Raw genomic sequence first — 17,164 nt, forward strand, 5'->3', positions numbered from 1 at the left:
GCAGTTAGGTTAAGTTAAGTTAACACTGTGTATATTTAACCTAACACTCTGTGTTAACGTAACCTAAGATCTAAAATACCAAACGAGATCATGTGTATGCGATAATGTTGTGTGAATAATATATTGTACATATATCAAATCAGTAAAAGTAACACTAGTCATTTTTAGTACCAAATAAAGAACTTCAGTCAGGAATGTAGCAAAGCGTTTAGTTCTGAGACGACACCTGAGGAGTAGTTGACCATGTGGCCACATGTCGGCAGTATGTGCCAACTCATTTTGTGGAAACCACAACATTAGTGGATCACGTGTAAATTATCACGTGTAAATTCATTAAATCCTCAGGTGCGTTGTACAACTTCCATTTTCCCCAAATATGTCAGAAAAAGCATCAATCAATCTAGCCGGTGCCAAACAAAGCCGAGGCGTGGGCCTGTGGCTCGTAAAGGTGTGTCCACAGCGCTCATTATGAATTTGTGAGGCATTTGTTTGTCTATTTTAAGAATAATAACTTCACCCTAATATAAATTCAGGTTCCCAAATATTTGTCTCAACAATGGGACAAAGCATTGGATAATGGAGAAGTTGGCAAGCTCAGAATTGGAAAGTATGGATGCGGATATCAAATTGTTCTAGATATGATTTGTAGAATTCAATGCAAACTCATATTAAGCACAAAACTGTACCAACAGTATTTTTCTGTCTTGTGTCGTGCCCTACAGGAAACAAGGAAGAGAAGAGGTCAGGTCACTCACATTTTCTACATATAATCTAGCTCTATATAGAACTGACAGTGTTAAGCAAAATACAAAGCACTTAGTTAGTTTTATAGGACTTATAGGATAGGCTCACATAAAATGTCAACTGGGTTAAGCAAATGTGTTGTTTTTGTGACTAAACAGGACACCTTCAATAAGTGTAGCTACGAACAGGTCAGTGGTTGACCTATGCACACATATTTACACACACCCACACTACAAGTGTGATGAGGCCCACAATAGTTCTTTCTATCTTTTTTTCTATCTATTTTTATTTATTTATATCTATCTTATTTTTTTTTGTTCTTAACAAAAGTAGTTCTTAAAGTCAGAATATATGATGTGTTTTGTATATTGGATTGTCTCCCAGATATCTTTCAAGCTAAATGAGGACCTGAGCACCCTGAGCTCTCGTGAGGTCGAAGTGATGAAGATCCCCACAGACCATCCCTTCACAATGCTACCAGCGGGGGGCCCATCACTCGCAGTCTACACACAGTCTGAAACAGGTTGGCACCACAGTAACTGCAGGTTGCTAAATCTCCAAGGAAACTGCTGCCCAGTGTTTCTTAACTCCCACAGTTGATTAGGACAGTACAGAGGTTGGCTGCTGGCTCTCTTGATCCATACTGATGGAGCCATAACCACAACACCCCATCACTACTCACAGAATAGTGCATCACATACCCTCGGATCTACTCTATCTAACCTGAACTCATGATTGTAATCTAAGATCCCATGAAACACAATACGGTGTCACATGGTTGGATAACGACAAGCTACCAGGAAAACCCAAATATAGCACTAACTCATCACTTGTATAACACATTTATTTAAGAAATCTAAAAATAAAAATATACCCTAGTTGAATAATGTTGCCCTGTTAGGAGTATGTTATGAGATAGGTGCATAGCAATTATAGTTCATCATACCCGAATACATGCTTGCTCACACTTGTCATAGAAGTATACAACACTCACCAGAGGGCAGTCATTGATCCGTGTCCACTTGTGGTGCACTTGTGATCCGTGTCACATGCATAACATCAATGTTTACTGCTTCAAGGAATTGCTCCCTGCCATGGGTAATTTACCCTCCCTCTAATATCGATGTTTCCCTGATGGATTTGTCTTTTCTGTGCCTATCGAGAACTGGGTAGAGACTAACATCCTGGATCCTTCTTTTATATTATATTTGGATTTAGCATGGTGCTGGAAAGAATTTTAGTCCATCTTAAGTTACAGTAATGGCATCACAGAGTTACTATACATTGACATTGACAATACATTTGCAATCCCCCCATTTCATTGAATCCCATTGCTGCAATATTGGATTGATGTTTTGAAGGCGCCAACAGGGAGTTCAGTTTGAAAGTTTTGCCTCGATAACTAAACCTCATCAAGGTCAAAATTGTTGTGCATAATTGTGACTGAGTGCTGCATTCACTCAGCGTGTCTTCGGATCAGATCGGCGAGGTCTGTGTGACGTTTTCTTTTTATCTTCAGAGGACTCATCATAAAAGACGTTGACTCAAGTTGACTCACTTTGAAATCAAATTAAATTTTTGGAGATAAAATGTCCGCACAATGGGGTAGTATTCAAGTTGCTATTGAAAGTTATTTACCTACATTGATGCACGTAGATGGCCTAACCATTCCCTTATCTATCACCTCTTGTCTTTGCTGCTTCCCTACATACACATTTACATGCAACGCCTGTGTCTTCGGTATATGATTTCCACACCACAATACAAGCATTAAAAAACGCAGTTTAATTTGACACTGTTGGGTTTTCTCCTGACATGGATAATGGTGTTACTTTTGGTCTGCTTTGACAAGCCACATCTGTTGATCAGGGGGTTGCTTAGCAACAGATGTAGTTGCAACAATAGTCGTACAATGATAAAGACATGATAATGATAAGCCGTAATTCTTTGTACAATTGAATTGTACAAAGTTCCACGTATGTCGCTCGCTCTCCATCTGTCTTGTTCTAAAATATGTTTTTCTCCTGGGATATTTTTCTCCCAGATATTTTTTCAGTAGGAAAATGTTCAAGGCCAAAGCTCAGAGCTCCCTGTATTTTTTGCTAGATTTTCTCGCAGTAAACACTCAACGTGAGTCACATGTGTGTAGTACACACGAATGCAGTAGAGGTAAAGTAATTTTAAATGTGACAGTTCAGTGTTAAATACTAGCGTGACCTGAGGCTTTAATTGTGTCCACCTAACACCATATTTGTAATTACGCTATCCCTTTTTTGAGAGCCACATTTTAGTTATATAAAATGCAAAACATTTGCTTTCGGTAAAGTATGCATATTGGCCGCATGTGCTGAGTGCATTAGCTCTACATGGCAAGCAGAGCACATTCCGCATGCTATGTAACAGTCTTGGAGAGGCTGTTGTGTGTTCAATTACAATGATTGGCTGGCTCAGTTTCATGGGTTTCCTGCCGGCTGTGGTTCATGGGGGCTGAGTACTTACTTAGATGGTAACATCTCTTGACTAAATGCCTCTTGAAAAGCTAAGCCAAACCGCTAAACTTGACATTTGCAGTGGGCTTTGAATAGTCAACTGCACAGTAATTCTTATATAGTAACATGAATGTATGTGTGTGTGTGTGTGTGTGTATACAATGTATATGTGGGCGTGCGCACACTATGTGCATATATACACTCTATGCACACTCTATGCACACTCTATGCATATATATATCTGCGTGCATACTGTGCAGTAGACTAAACAAGCACAGCCCACTGCAAATGTCAAGTTTGGTGATTCGGCTTAGCTTTTCAAGAGGTATGTAGTCAAGAGATGTTACCATCTGAGTGCTCAGCCCTTCATGAACCATAGCTGGCGGAAAACCCATGAAACATAAATAGATTATATTCTAAGCCAAGTGGGACATCAACCTGCAGGAGGCGACAAAGGACGGTCGCCTCCTGCCACTCGGACTGGGAAACAACTCCCATCAACCAGGGCTGTGAAACTACTTTCTGTAGAAATAAGGTGGAGAAATAAATCAATGCCCTATGTGGGCTGCCATGAATTCTGTTTTACAGATCCAAATGCCACTGCCTACCTGTTGCAACAGCACCTCGAAAGTGAATCTCTAAACTACTCGATGACAATGATGCATTTGCTTTCATCGGCATACTAGTCAACCAAAATAATTTGGAATTTTATTATTCTCAACTAATACAAAGCAAATAATTTACTTCTTTGTTCGGTGAGGATGTCAGCTGCTAATTCATCTTCATAATATTGATTTTCTAAGGTCACGGTTGTCAGTTATGTTTGACAGGTTATTAAGGAGTGAATGTTAATGTTTTCATCCGTAACAGTGCAAGGCTACCCTTCAATTCTCGCCCTCACTGTGCCAAATATATGTGTAGTTTCCACTGCTGGTTTCAAAAATAAAACAACACTCCAGAGAAGGCAATATCACAGCCTCAAAGCGGTTGTGGTGATGTCATGGACTCTACGGACGTATTTTCTACGTCCAGCAGTCCTCCATGTCGAACCACCTGAGGAAGTGAACAACAGAACGCATTACTAATGTGTAGTGTTGGTGACCCGCCGTTCCTCCATCGCTGCTTGCTAGTGGCGCACACATCCACTATAGATGTGTTCTGGTTCTGGTTTCTATGTTCTGGTTTTAAGTGATGGAAGAATTGCTGGTTTTACCATTGCCAAATTACAGATTTTTAAATTTAATCTGTCACTTTTAAAGGCCAGGCTCCTTAGTGAGCACTGGGCACACTAAGAAGGTGAATTAAAAGGCTGAAATGCAACAAATGTATGGATTAATAACAATATTCATCCCAAGCAGTATGTTAATATCCAAAAGGCCTTATGCTATCTGTTGGTGCTGACTACATAGTCTATTTCTTTGGTTTGTAAAGTCCTGTTCCATTCTCTATGTTCATTTGCTTAGTTTTGAGAGGTAAGGACGGAGTAAACTATGGTTTCAGTATAGGGAAGAAAGTAACCTCAATATCAGACTCAAAAAAGACTGTACATTGTAGGTAGAGGACGTTGATGGCTATGATTAACTGTGAAGTCTATACCCCGCACACTTTAAATTTTGCCGGAAATGCTACACTAAATTCTCTGTGTGAATATGACTTCAGACATACTACATATATTATCAATATAATATACTGTTGTGCAATTTTGGGCCCACCATGCTCATGAGACATATCTCCGAGTTGATAATATCCACATTCAATTTCCGAGGGCTTTTTGTGCATAATGTGCTTCATTTACAGTTCCTTTTGGTTTGTATCGTTTTTCTCTCCCGACTCGTTTGCGGTCCCATCCAGTATAAACCATGTGAAAGGGATGCTTGAATTGAATTTGAACTCCACTAACCCAAGCTGTATTTCATTGGGCTGATGGCATTGTGCTTGTATTTCCCTTTTAGCTGTGAAAGCTGATTTCCACTCTTTATTGTTCTCATCAATCTCATCGTGTTGCTATTCTCCCATTTCCCATTGTCTTCTCGTGTTCAGAGTCTCTGTAAGTCGGCGCTGAATGACTCATCTGCCTGGCATTCAGAAGCATACAACCATGGCAACAAATAAGATGGCATGTCCTTGTACATATGTGTATGTGACAGAAAGAGAAAGAAACATTTTGTGTGAGCGTATAATCCTCCAAAAATGGTGTTACTGCGTGTGTTGGAGGAGTCATGTTGCGGAAAATAATATTTTCAGCGTTCGAGGCTCAAGGCTGTGGTTGACTGGCTTTTGTTAGGGGTATTTAGAAATGTGAAAAAAGGATTCTGTTGCACAGCAATCAAAGCAGGTGGGAGTATCAGTTTGTACTTCTGGTTTCCTAGACTTAGAATAGTGGCAGCAGCTATCCCATAATGCATGCATAATGCAAAATACATATCCACGCATCCTTAAAATAAAATAAAGAGAAAGACTTAGGATCTAAGTAGACCAATTCATGTCCATGTTATAATCACCAACAACATACTGCACACCAGCTGTTCGTAGATGAGAATTGTTGAGGTTTTGATTGCAACTTTTATTTATGTTTTTATACATTGAAAAAACAGTTGAATAGTTGTTGGTTACTGTACTTCAATTATAGATAAAAACAATATGGCACTTACAGAACGTAGTTACTTAAAGGTACATGCATCATGCTTGAAACTAAGCAAACCACACACACACACACACACACACACACACACACACACACACACACACACACACACACACACACACACACACACACACACACACACACACACACACACACACACACACACACACACACACACACACACACACACACACACGTAAAGGGAAAGGCAAGCATGATTAGAGATACATTGTGGATTAGTTTTTAAATGTATTTTCACATTGATTTTATCACTCTTTTCCATTTGTGTGTAACATCACTCATCTGGGCTCCATAGAGAGAGAAAGGAGAGGGACATGAGCCACAGAGTTGTGTTTTATATCCCTTAAACATGGTTTGTAACGCACACTGTCGGTTGGTTTAAGAACACTGTTGGTTTAAGAACATGGCAGTAAGGACCGTTATTGATTATTGTTTGCATTAGGAGTAGCAATGCTTTAGGCTTCTTCACATCATAAAAAACATACAAATTTGATCAACAAGGATTTGATTTGTAAGAGATATGACACTGCGTCCTATTGAAAACAACAACTCTCATTTTGATCAAGATCAATCGGAACCGTTAAGACACTTGTTTAAAATAATATTGTAATACTTGAAATTCTAAGTCCTAAGACGCATGTGACACACTCGCCATCACTTCAATCCCCTACCCCATGATACAACAACTTTGTACACAAGACAAGCTATCCACAATTTCACACAAGAAGATCAGTTGTTTTATGATGGGTATGGACTCAGGCACTGCTTTCTCCTTTTCCATGTGTCAATGTTCTCTCTCTCTCTCTCTCTCTCTCTCTCTCTCTCTCTCTCTCTCTCTCTCTCTCTCTCTCTCTCTCTCTCTCTCTCTCTCTCTCTCTCTCTCTCTCTCTCTCTCTCTCTCTGACCCCTCTCTCTCTCTATGACCCCTCTCTCTAATACCGTCCTATTTGACAAAGTGCAGGGCCTCCGCCACCACCACCGACCCTTTGCTGCTGTCGAGGCTGGTGATGAGCTTGAAGCCCCCCTTGAGGGCCAGCATCACCGTCTCCAGCTTGAGACAGTCCAGGGTGCACAGAAAGGTGCTGTCCTCCTTCAGCACCAGCCGGGAGCCCGGCTCCGACTTGATGAAGTGGCGGAACTGGATCACATTGGACGACACCTCAAACTCCTCGGGGAAGCCGTCCAGGCGGCTCTTGGAGATCTGCACCAGCCTCGCCTTGACCCTGTCGATGAACGTCGGGTCGCTGCAGTACACCTTGAGACCCTGTGACCGCTCGTGGCTGTCCGTCACCTCCAGGAAGGCGGGCTCTCTCTTGGCGGTCCTCTGCTCCTCCCACTCGAACACGGCGTCCACCAGTTCGCTCAGGCGGTAGAACTCCGCCTCTTTCCGGAGGAGCCCCACCTCCCGGAAGTCGTCGGGCAGCTGGAGGTCCCCGGTACGCAGGAAGTTGAGCACATGGCGGAACACGGGTCCGTCCCGGTCGATGAAAGGGTTCCCCATGGAGTCGGTGTGCTGCACGGGCTTCTTCCCGTTGGCCAGCTCCTCGAGGAGCGAGCCCTGGTATTTGACCAGAGTGGTGCGGTGGGCCGTGTAGAGGAAGCCCCCGACGTTGAGCGTGATTGTGCCCGAGGAGGGCTTCTTGAAGCTCTTACTGGGCTGCAGTAAGTCAGGATTAATCTGCCTTATTTCGCTGTCCATCCTTCTTAGATTCCATTCCATGCCGCAATCCCCCGGTCCGCCTGCTGTATGCTCCAGCCCCTCGCAGACTTGGAAGTGTGTGTGCGACGCACAAAGCTGCCTTTTCCGTTGCCTTCTTCCTGCGCTCGAAATGTGCGAGCTTTCTGTGCTGTTCAGATGGAAGAGCTGTTGGTAGTTGCCAGGTGGGAGAGAGTGCGCGATAGCAACTGGTGGATCGTGCTGTCTGAGAAAATCACACACTGCACTGGTTGCTTAGAGAAAAAACACATCTCAGTGCTCCTCTCTGTTCCACCCCCTCTTTCGCTCTCTCTCTCTCTCCCTCTCGCTCACTGTTGCTCACTTTCTCTCTCTCTCCCCTGCTCCTTCCCTAATTAGCTTTGATGAAAATGGTCTTGTGCTTTGCCACACACACACACACACACACACACACACACACACACACACACACACACACACACACACACACACACACACACACACACACACACACACACACACACACACACACACACCTTCCGCCCCCAGTCTCCAGATGGTTGGAGGATGCTGCACTGTAAACTAAGGGGTGTGCATCTCCGAAAGGTGCCAAGGTGTTTGGATTGGTTCATAATGCCCGTTTTGTTCAATCTATGCTCTATAAGCCAAAGTGCTGCCCTTTGCTTCTCTAAACACGATAACAAGTGGTTGCCAAAACCTCTGTTCTTGATCTCTCTCGCTTTCTCTAAATAGTCAACGCGCTTGGCTGTCTAGTAATTGGGTGCAGCTACCTGAAACCTTTTGTCTCTGGTTGTTGTGTGTCACAGTATGTATACTGTATTCACATGTATTCACAGTGCATTCACTGCTACCGACTGCAAATAGATGGCTTTTCCGCTATGCCCATACAACAGCAAAAAGCCCAGACTGTGTTATGAGAACTGTGATCTAGATGGTGTCAGCAGTTATCGTCAATCACAATGTATAATTCAGAGAGTGGCTGGGCATTGGTTATTGGACTTGAAATACAATGTTTTAGTTATATTCATTTTATGACATGGAGGGAAGTTCAGACATTTTTCAAGATATTTGAAAAGCTACATAATGTACAATTTCAGAGGGAACCAGAGAACGCATTATACAGATCAATGATGCCTATGGTCTCACTTTTCCATTGATTTTGCGGAAAAAAAAGTTGATGTTGAAGACTGTGATTTAACTTTTTTTCAAACACTCATGAGCAGCACTGTTCAATTTGAGAAAAGCAGAGTGTGATGGTTTCACTTTAAGTCTTTCAACATCTTGGACTGCATACAAAATTTGATGCGGTATAGAATTATGGAGCGTTTTGTATGTGTGTATCTTATTTGCCCTTTGTCTGACATCAGCTTGCAGGTATTCTCTTTACCACATTTAACAGGAGGGTAATTAACAAATCCCTGTATTCTGTTCTTTTTTACTCTAGGTGTTAACCAAAGCTTATTTTCTAAAGACTGTACCTTTAATTAATCAACCAATGGTGGGTGCGCTCCCTGCATTCCGAGGAATTGAATTATTCATTGGTATGGTGTCTGCGCTGGTGGCGTAATGCAAAGTGGTTGACTGCTGTGACGCTGGCATGGCAACCACTTAAAATAGAGCTATGTATGAGCTATGTCACTTTTCCTATTCCCTTTTATGGTATCTTATAGGCACATGACACACACATGCACCACAAAAAACACATCCCAGTCATAACCTTTTTATTCTTGAACATGGGTTTAAAGTTGAGTTGATTTGGAGAGGATTAGGTTGTCAATTATTGTAAACCATGTTAAAATCCCAAATTAGATCAAGTCAAAATCGTTTCTGGATAATTAGTTTCTCTCTGTCCGGAGGCTGATGGGAAATGGCATTAGGAGTCAACGTTTTTTTATTCAACAGCTTCCATCTGTTTCTTATCTAGGCACTGCTGTGCGTATCTATTGGTATTGACAGTCCCATTACCAACATTGGTTTATGTACTGTATAGAAATCATCATGGTCAAACATAAACTCTGTCTCAGTGATTAAGTCTCTAGAAATATATCAAAGCAGGGTCCTGCGTGTTCACGTGTTCCAAGATGGAGAAAAAAAAATGGAGATGGTATCTGGAGTTGAGGCGTGTGTGGGGGTGGACAGGAGGTCGTTTGTTGGCCGTGGCAACCCCAGCAAGGTCGGAGCTGGGAGGTGAGGAGAGCGGAGAGAAATTCATTCTGGAAAATGGATTATGGGGGCGAAATATAGACCTCTTGAACTTGTCAGGTTGCTCGGTTTTTCATACGCCTCGTTCTTTTGTCTTCCTCCTTGCTTCTGCAAACCATTATATGTTTTGTTGTGTTTTGATGTAATTCCCCTCCACGTCCATATCCAGCCCGTAAAACCTCTGGTGCAGATCCTGGTGAAAATGTAAAGAATCACTACTGGCATTGATTGGGGTGACTACAGCCTTAAGCTCCTACTCCACTTGATTAACATAGAGATGAGTTTGAGATAGTTGGAGAATAAAAGCGTACGGCCACTTGTAACGAATCCTATTTTTCACAAACTGATTTGTGTTCGGAATTGGCAAATCAATGGTTATAGATGACAACATACACATCATACACAATCGATAAACTATTTTGTAACTATACCGTTTTAACACACATTAAAGGCACAGTATTAACTGTAAATCAGCAAGTTAATATGAACTGTTTATCTGGCAAATCAAATCCATTTAATGTTCAAGGACACAGGGAATCTAATTCTAAATAAAACTCAAGCTGCCTTGTCATTGTTCAAAGTGTTTGACCTCCTCTGTCATTATACAGTCCAATCACTAAAATTCCACATGCTCGTCATTTTAGAAATCAAAGATGGACCGTTGGAGGAGATTACTCAGCCCACACACAAGCGCATATTAAACCCACATGCATGTGTGGGTTTAATAGAGCTATCAGCAAGGGCTCTGGCTAGTCATGGTCCAATAATTGCATGTAATTGCAGCAATTTGTTGCAAAGCTGAAGATGGCCATGGGCAAGTGACATTGTGAAGTGCAAAGTATTCCCTATATACAGTATGTGTATTTCCATAGACTTGAGGTGGTGGTCCTGTGCCTTTGACTTTTTCCTACTTCCTAAATGAAAGCTAGCGCTCTGAAATTGCTGTTCTCAACAAAAACATTTTAATTGGCCAGTTGACATATTACCAAATTACCAATTACCATCTTCTTTTTTTTCAGGTGAAATAAGCATGGAGGGGATGGTCGTCAAAAAAGCTGAATGCAAGCCAGCAGTCCATGAGGGCTACATGAAGCTCAAAAAGTGGGTGATCTGTTAGTGACACTGCAGGCTTTTGAATAGGACATAGAGAGAGTAGTAGGATACACTGGGAGCTTGGAGAAAATGTTACTACATTGCTAAATAATATTTTCCCATTGGAAGAAATAATGAATTTGCAAGGAATGTGCCTCTGCAAGTTATACAGGAGGAATTCCATGTCACACACAGGGTCTAACACCCCTAGTTATGTTTCAGACCCATTTCTTCTCTATATATATACTATTTAAATGTCTCATGACACAGCACTTGCCATAGAGGTTGATGCGTTACTCATCTATAAATCTGTTGACATTCAATCATTAAATCATTCAAAAGATTCCAGCCATAGCTAACCGATGTCTTCACTATAGCAACATAGTCATTAGTCCTAGTCATTCAGTGATAAATGCAGAGATTGTGAATAGTTAAACACCTGTCAACCATGGTGGCGTCATGCTCTGAAATATCACAATGTGCTCAACAGTCAAGCAGTAGACATCTACATAAGCGGACACATTCATATGGACATTGTTAAAGGACAGAATGTTTACTGCCCTCGAACACATTTAGGCAGAATATTTATAAATGTACTGATTTATTTGAATGTGTGTCCGTGTGTCAGACTGCAGCTCGAGGAGTCCACCAAACCCAAGCGTCTGTCGCAGCAGCTGGAGAAAGCCGTCACAAACATCTATAAGCCTGTGGCCAACCATATCGTCAATGTAAGGCCACATTACAGGGGTGTGTATGTGTGGCAAGCTCTTGCCATGTGTGATCTACCACTGGAAAGGAATTGAATATATATAATGTATTTGATTGGTTGTTATTCGATTTGTAAATTACAAATGCTACAGATTATTTGTGTGTTCATGATGGCAGGCAGAGTTCGAGAAGAAGAAACGGCAGGAGGGGAGGATGGTCCGGGCAGAGCGACGGGTCGTGTTGGATATGCTCTTCTCAGCGTTTGAGAGACACCAGTATTACAACATTAAGGACCTGGTGGACATCACTAAACAACCTGTGGTGAGTCATACACACACTCACTCACTCACTCACTTTCAGTTTTAGTTTGAAAGATCCCATTCAATATTATTTTATTTAAATAACAACCAATACATCAAACCCACCTGTTTGATTTAACAATAAAAAACTAGCTGAGTTGTGCCTTTTTATATCACTTTACTTACATTATACCATATCAGTAATGTGGATTCCAATATGCTCAGTAAGGAACAGCATAATAGTCATTGTTGTGTGAAAAGCAATGTAATTAATTATAATTTTTCAATTAAACTCCACCTCCATCTTTTGATAGTCACAAATGTTAACTTAAATTTATTAATGGAAACAAGAAATGATTGACTGTCACAGTGGATTGGAATTCAGCCTCAGTAAAAACGAGAGAATGCAAATTATGGATATTAACCTTCCATTTCTATTGAATTTGTATTTTGTTTAATTGGAATTAAACAGGCATATCTCAGCGTATCCTGTATTTCAGTTGAGTGCTGTGTGCAAGCTCAGTTTGAGTTTCTTATTTTAGGCAACGCATTGCTTTTTCTATCAGCTTTTGTTGATTTCAGTGTCCGTTAACCACAAACACATACGCACACCCTCTCTCTTAGGTGGAGGGAAGAAAACAATAGTTTTCCTGCCCACCTTTCACCATACCCTGCCTTGTGAAACCAATTCACCCACAGTGTATGTTCTCACCCATTTACACACTTGTTTAGCGTTCTCTCTCATGCTCTCGCCCTCTCGAATGGAGAGACTGATACTGTGGATCCATTCCAACAGAGAACAGCAGTGTGTAGGTGCTGATGACCTTGGGGTCCTTTGATTACATAACCACGGGCAGAGTAGGAGTCAAACACCACACATGCTTTCATTCTTCCCTTAAGCGCTTAGCCAACACTCAAATCAAGTGAACTAAAGTAGTCAGACAAATGGTTCTGTTGTGACGCAATCAACCTGTTGTATATTTTTGAAGAGGTGCGTGCAGAGCCCACTCCGCTAGAATTTTACTGATAAGCCATGTTCGATCATATCGCTCACCAAGACTGCTGCAGAAATGTCATGTCATTCCAGGTTAGTTTCCTCAACATAGGTTACCTTTTGATCTATTTGAAGGTATGATTTAAGAGTGTCACCCTTGTTCCCTTTCCGGTAGACCCCCATGGGACTTTATTTCGGAAAAATATGTATGGTAGTCAGTTGCAAGAGACAAAGAAACTATCCCATTTTAACTCCAATGCCAATTCAACATGAATTTTGTTAATTGTGTGCATGTTAAGAAAGTCGCAGTTCGACGTAAAACTAAGTATATACATTTTTAAAAAGGTTTTGAGATTACACAGCAAAAAGTTGATTAAGTGACATAACTTTCTCTCTTCACAAGCTAGCCTTCGTACAGGGAAGTAATCACATGAGCAATAGTACTTGTTCTTTCAATTCCCGGCTGATAAATAGATAGTTGCTGGACATAACGCATCAGGTCATCATTTATATTTCCTCCATAGCAAAGTATGCTTTACAGAAATAAAATGTACATTCAATTGTATTACCAATTTCAATTGACAGTACTTGATGATTTTTACATGGAGAATGGAAGCTTCTCTTTACATGTGTCGGAAGGATAAACCTATTCTATTTAAAAGAGGAATTGCATTGGATAAGCACAGGAAACCATTGGTTATGACCAAACATCATATTCAAATTCATTAAAATACACAGAACATTTCTTAGTCACCCTACACCTTTTTTCAATACATTTTGTATGTGTTGCTTGTTGCCATGGCAACGTTCCCCATAACCCCAATAATCTAACCCGACTGCGACATCTTGTGGCCAAATAAAATCATGCATTATTTTTTCTTCACTCATTAGTCACCGTTTGGCCTATTGCCAGTTGAACATAAATCCGTACATGATCACATTGACGTTAAACCTTCCTTTCGCAATGTCTTTCTTTCAAGACTTACCTGAAAGAGATAATGAGAGAGATTGGTGTATACAACACCAAGGGATTGCACAAGAGTACATGGGAGCTGAAACCTGAGTACCGGCACTACCAGTCTACAGAGGTGGAGAGGGATGAAGACTAGCCCGGAGAACCCATTGCCCCTTCACACCAGATACTTTCCTGGACCAGTGTCAACGGCAGAAATAACATTGCTTCTCACTTTGTTTTGAGTTACTTGACTAACTGCTAGCTGTATTACTTTAGACAGCCAATGTACAGCAGTGTAAATAAAATGATTTGGCTAAGACTAATTTCTACATACATTAATTTGATCCTCATATGTGCTTGTCTTTCTGGTATTGACACATGGCTGTTGATATGAATAGCCAAGTACTTCCATAAGCCACGTAACATTGACCCAACCATATTGTACAGATCAGTTTGGCTGTCAGATTTTAGGGTAGTCCCAATCACTTGTGAATAAATCAAGTCTGGGGAGGGCACCGAAATCTGATAACTGGGGATGACACTTGCCTCCACCTGTTGATCGGATGGCTGGGATTTTGTTAGCTCCCTCATGTGTAACCAAATATTGCAGATACACATCCCAACTTAATCTGCAAATGCAACATGTCGGACAACCATTGATGGCAAAATCGTCTAAATTTGAATGTCCCGTTTGGGATATCATTTCCAAGTTGATAGGATATGACAACCAATGAAGCTTTGGCAGGGATAGTTGTCCTTGCCCTTTAGAGGGAATCTCATGTGGCCATACAATACTGGAAATATTAAACTATGTAACCATGAGGCAGGCAAGGACCAAACCAGATTATTTGTCAACCTGTTTCGTACTTCACTAGGGACGTTTTTGGGTGAAGTGTTTCCTTAAGTCATTCCAAAACAGACGTTTCAAGGTTTTTATTTAAAACCAGAATCATACTCAGTCAGGGAGATGGTAAATTGCATGCCGTCAGACAAGGCAGACGGTGATGAGGGTAAGCCAATCAGCCCCACAGAAAACATGATGCAGAATGGAAGATTGGAATCATCAAGAAGCAAAGTTCATGCAAGATAAAAAGCAGAGCCCAATTTTCTTGCTTCTGTGTCTTCAATTAAGTGATGAAAAAATACAATTGACAACTCGTGTATTAGATGAAAATTCACTCGCATTACCGATACTGTGGGCCATAATGTCAATAATCAGTGGACTGCACAAATAATTCCTTTGGGTTGATAAAGACCAGGTTCTTTCCCATATCCGTAAGTCCATTCAAAAGCCGCAAGAAAAGCCAAAGGGGTCTTTGAGTTGTTACTGTAGAGGGAAAAAAAAAAAGATTTGTTCTTTAATCTGAAATGCACTAAACATTCAAAATAACCACCATGATTACAAGCAGACTGAAAATATAGTACGTACAACTTTCTCGATCTCCAGACCATCCTTGAAGAAAATCATGAATGGGGTGACGCCATCCTCACGGAAGTCAAGCATGCCCAACATGCCCAAGGGGTTCATTGAATCACCTGTGAAAAACTGATGAGAAATAGTTAAATGGCAGCCAGTCTTTGCAACAAAATAAATGCTGCCACTGACAAACGAGTGTATGTCTTTACCTGGTAGTTCTTAATGTTAGCCATGATATCCCGGACCCGGTCGCCAATTTGCTTCATGAAAGGTTCCACTCTTTGTGGGTTTGTCTCCGCCAGTTTGGCTGTGAGTCTAAATAAACAAAAAGGTATACTTTTAATCGTACATTACATGCATTTGACTAGTGCAACTGACAAATTACCATTTTAGACTTACTCCTTGACGTAGTCCTTGATGTAGACTTTGAAGCTTTTCTTGTTTAAAATGGTCTCCTGCAGTTTTGAATTGAGCACAATATCCACACCCGATTCTGTGACTTTGTCGAAGTCTTCCACCTGTTCTTCTGCAGATTTGTTTCCACCGATGAGAGATTCGCTGATATCATCCCCCGACCTGGTGACCATCTGAACACAAACAGTTATTAGGGTCATTTTGGTGTAGCCTGAGATCATCTTGACATCACATATTGTAGTTCCTTACTCAGAGATCAGGCCGTTTCACAAAATACATTGACGAGAAATCATTCAAGTAATTATCAAGACACTACATGCCATTGCAAATTAAACACGTAAGCAAACATTGTTGCATACAGGTTAGGCTGAAGATTTCCAATTCAACGTCATATTGGCGATCGCGAAGACGCCGACTCAATTCGATGTTGTCGATTTGAATACTTCCTAGGACGTGCTTCCGTTGGTGCGCAGTAGGGGCAATAGGACCCGATCCTCGATGAGTCAACACCGGGACGTGCCTTTAGTGTGACGGTAACACAGGCGGAAAGGAAGAAAGTTGCCGGTCCAATGGTATGGACTTTAAAACGTGTACATTTACATCTATACCTTTTAAGTGTTTAAGATAATGTAGCCGTGGACCGATGTACAAAGTGATGGTCACATCAGGTCTGAACTTCTATTTAAAGTCAGTGGCATTGCCGCAGAAAATGAGCCCGGTTCCCCATCTTATCAGCCAGGAAGTTGTAAAATATACACTCACCGATCCTTCCACCTCGATGAAAAACCCATCTTCAGTTTCCTTGATCTTGTAGATGTCGGTGAACATCTCATCACCTGCGATGAGAGAAACCGTTTTAGATGTAAGAATTAAAACGCCATGAACTGTAGGCAACGCTAGGCGGCAATGGCTACGCGGCAAACAGCCACGATGATCACACAAAACAATGACAAAAAAACGACAATGTTGAATAAAACTCAGATACTTGAACCACACGGTTTAGAAAGACTGCTTTTGAAACGATGACATAGAACACAGAAAATAAAAAAACGGTTTGGCTGACGAATCCAAAATGACCAAGTAGGCTATGTTAGCATGACGGACATTTTGATTAGCATCGTTAGCACAGCGGCTCGAGAAAATGTGTTGAGAATAACCCAAGTCGGTGAAACAGCTTAAACAAAATCCCAAGTCGTTGAATCCGGTCTTTTCATACCTGAGACTATGTCCTTGTAGATCAGCATTTTGACGGACTGATGTTAAGATACTGCGGGACAAAACGGCAAACCTCCCACCACGACGGGACCTGACGAGAAAAAGACCGATGCGGCCTCAGACGGAACATTTACACGGCATCGTGGTGACGTAGCTATTAAAAGGGACGCCACGCGATATTGCCACCTCGTGGCTGGAGTGTTACATAAACGCAATCTATTTCTAGTTATTTTTTCTATGTACACACATATTACACACGAAAATAGTTCACACA

At 41.3% G+C, this 17,164-nt stretch overlaps 3 protein-coding genes across 3 annotated transcripts; 1 reads left to right on the top strand and 2 right to left on the bottom strand.

Annotated features, from left to right (window-relative positions):
* Positions 1-337: 337 nt before the first annotated feature.
* LOC311358784 (general transcription factor IIF subunit 2-like) lies at positions 338-14,610 on the top strand (the record flags this gene model as incomplete). The annotated part of the gene is made up of 8 exons (XM_084478901.1): positions 338-448; positions 534-607; positions 723-741; positions 1,129-1,267; positions 10,816-10,897; positions 11,517-11,616; positions 11,774-11,917; positions 13,870-14,610. Coding segments are annotated over 8 exons (798 nt in total), but the record flags the coding sequence as incomplete, so codon positions are not given.
* Positions 6,842-7,618, bottom strand: kctd4 (potassium channel tetramerization domain containing 4; the record flags this gene model as incomplete). Its single annotated transcript, XM_084478631.1, has 1 exon — positions 6,842-7,618. One exon carries the CDS (start codon positions 7,616-7,618, stop codon positions 6,842-6,844), a length of 777 nt encoding a protein of 258 aa, XP_084334757.1.
* Positions 14,611-14,762: 152 nt separating the features above from the next.
* Positions 14,763-17,029, bottom strand: tpt1 (tumor protein, translationally-controlled 1). Its single transcript, XM_084478632.1, has 6 exons — positions 16,892-17,029; positions 16,438-16,511; positions 15,661-15,848; positions 15,471-15,576; positions 15,274-15,390; positions 14,763-15,171 (listed from the first exon to the last, which is right to left on the bottom strand). The coding sequence occupies exons 1-6, from the start codon at positions 16,917-16,919 to the stop codon at positions 15,169-15,171; spliced, it is 516 nt and encodes a 171-aa protein (XP_084334758.1). The 5' UTR covers positions 16,920-17,029; the 3' UTR covers positions 14,763-15,168.
* Positions 17,030-17,164: the final 135 nt, after the last annotated feature.

The sequence above is a fragment of the Micromesistius poutassou genome, assembly GCF_964030765.1.
Source record: "Micromesistius poutassou genome assembly, chromosome: 14".
Lineage (NCBI taxonomy): Eukaryota > Metazoa > Chordata > Actinopteri > Gadiformes > Gadidae > Micromesistius > Micromesistius poutassou.

What these genes read in the sequence shown, in the direction of transcription:
- tpt1 (XM_084478632.1), bottom strand. Translation starts at nt 16,919, where the DNA reads ATGCTGATCTACAAGGACATAGTCTCAG. An exon ending in CTACAAGGACATAGTCTCAG is followed by an intron (nt 16,512 to 16,891) that starts GTATGAAAAGAC and finishes CTCTCATCGCAG; the next exon opens with GTGATGAGATGTTCACCGAC. An exon ending in CTAACATTAAGAACTACCAG is followed by an intron (nt 15,391 to 15,470) that starts GTAAAGACATAC and finishes ATTTCTCATCAG; the next exon opens with TTTTTCACAGGTGATTCAAT.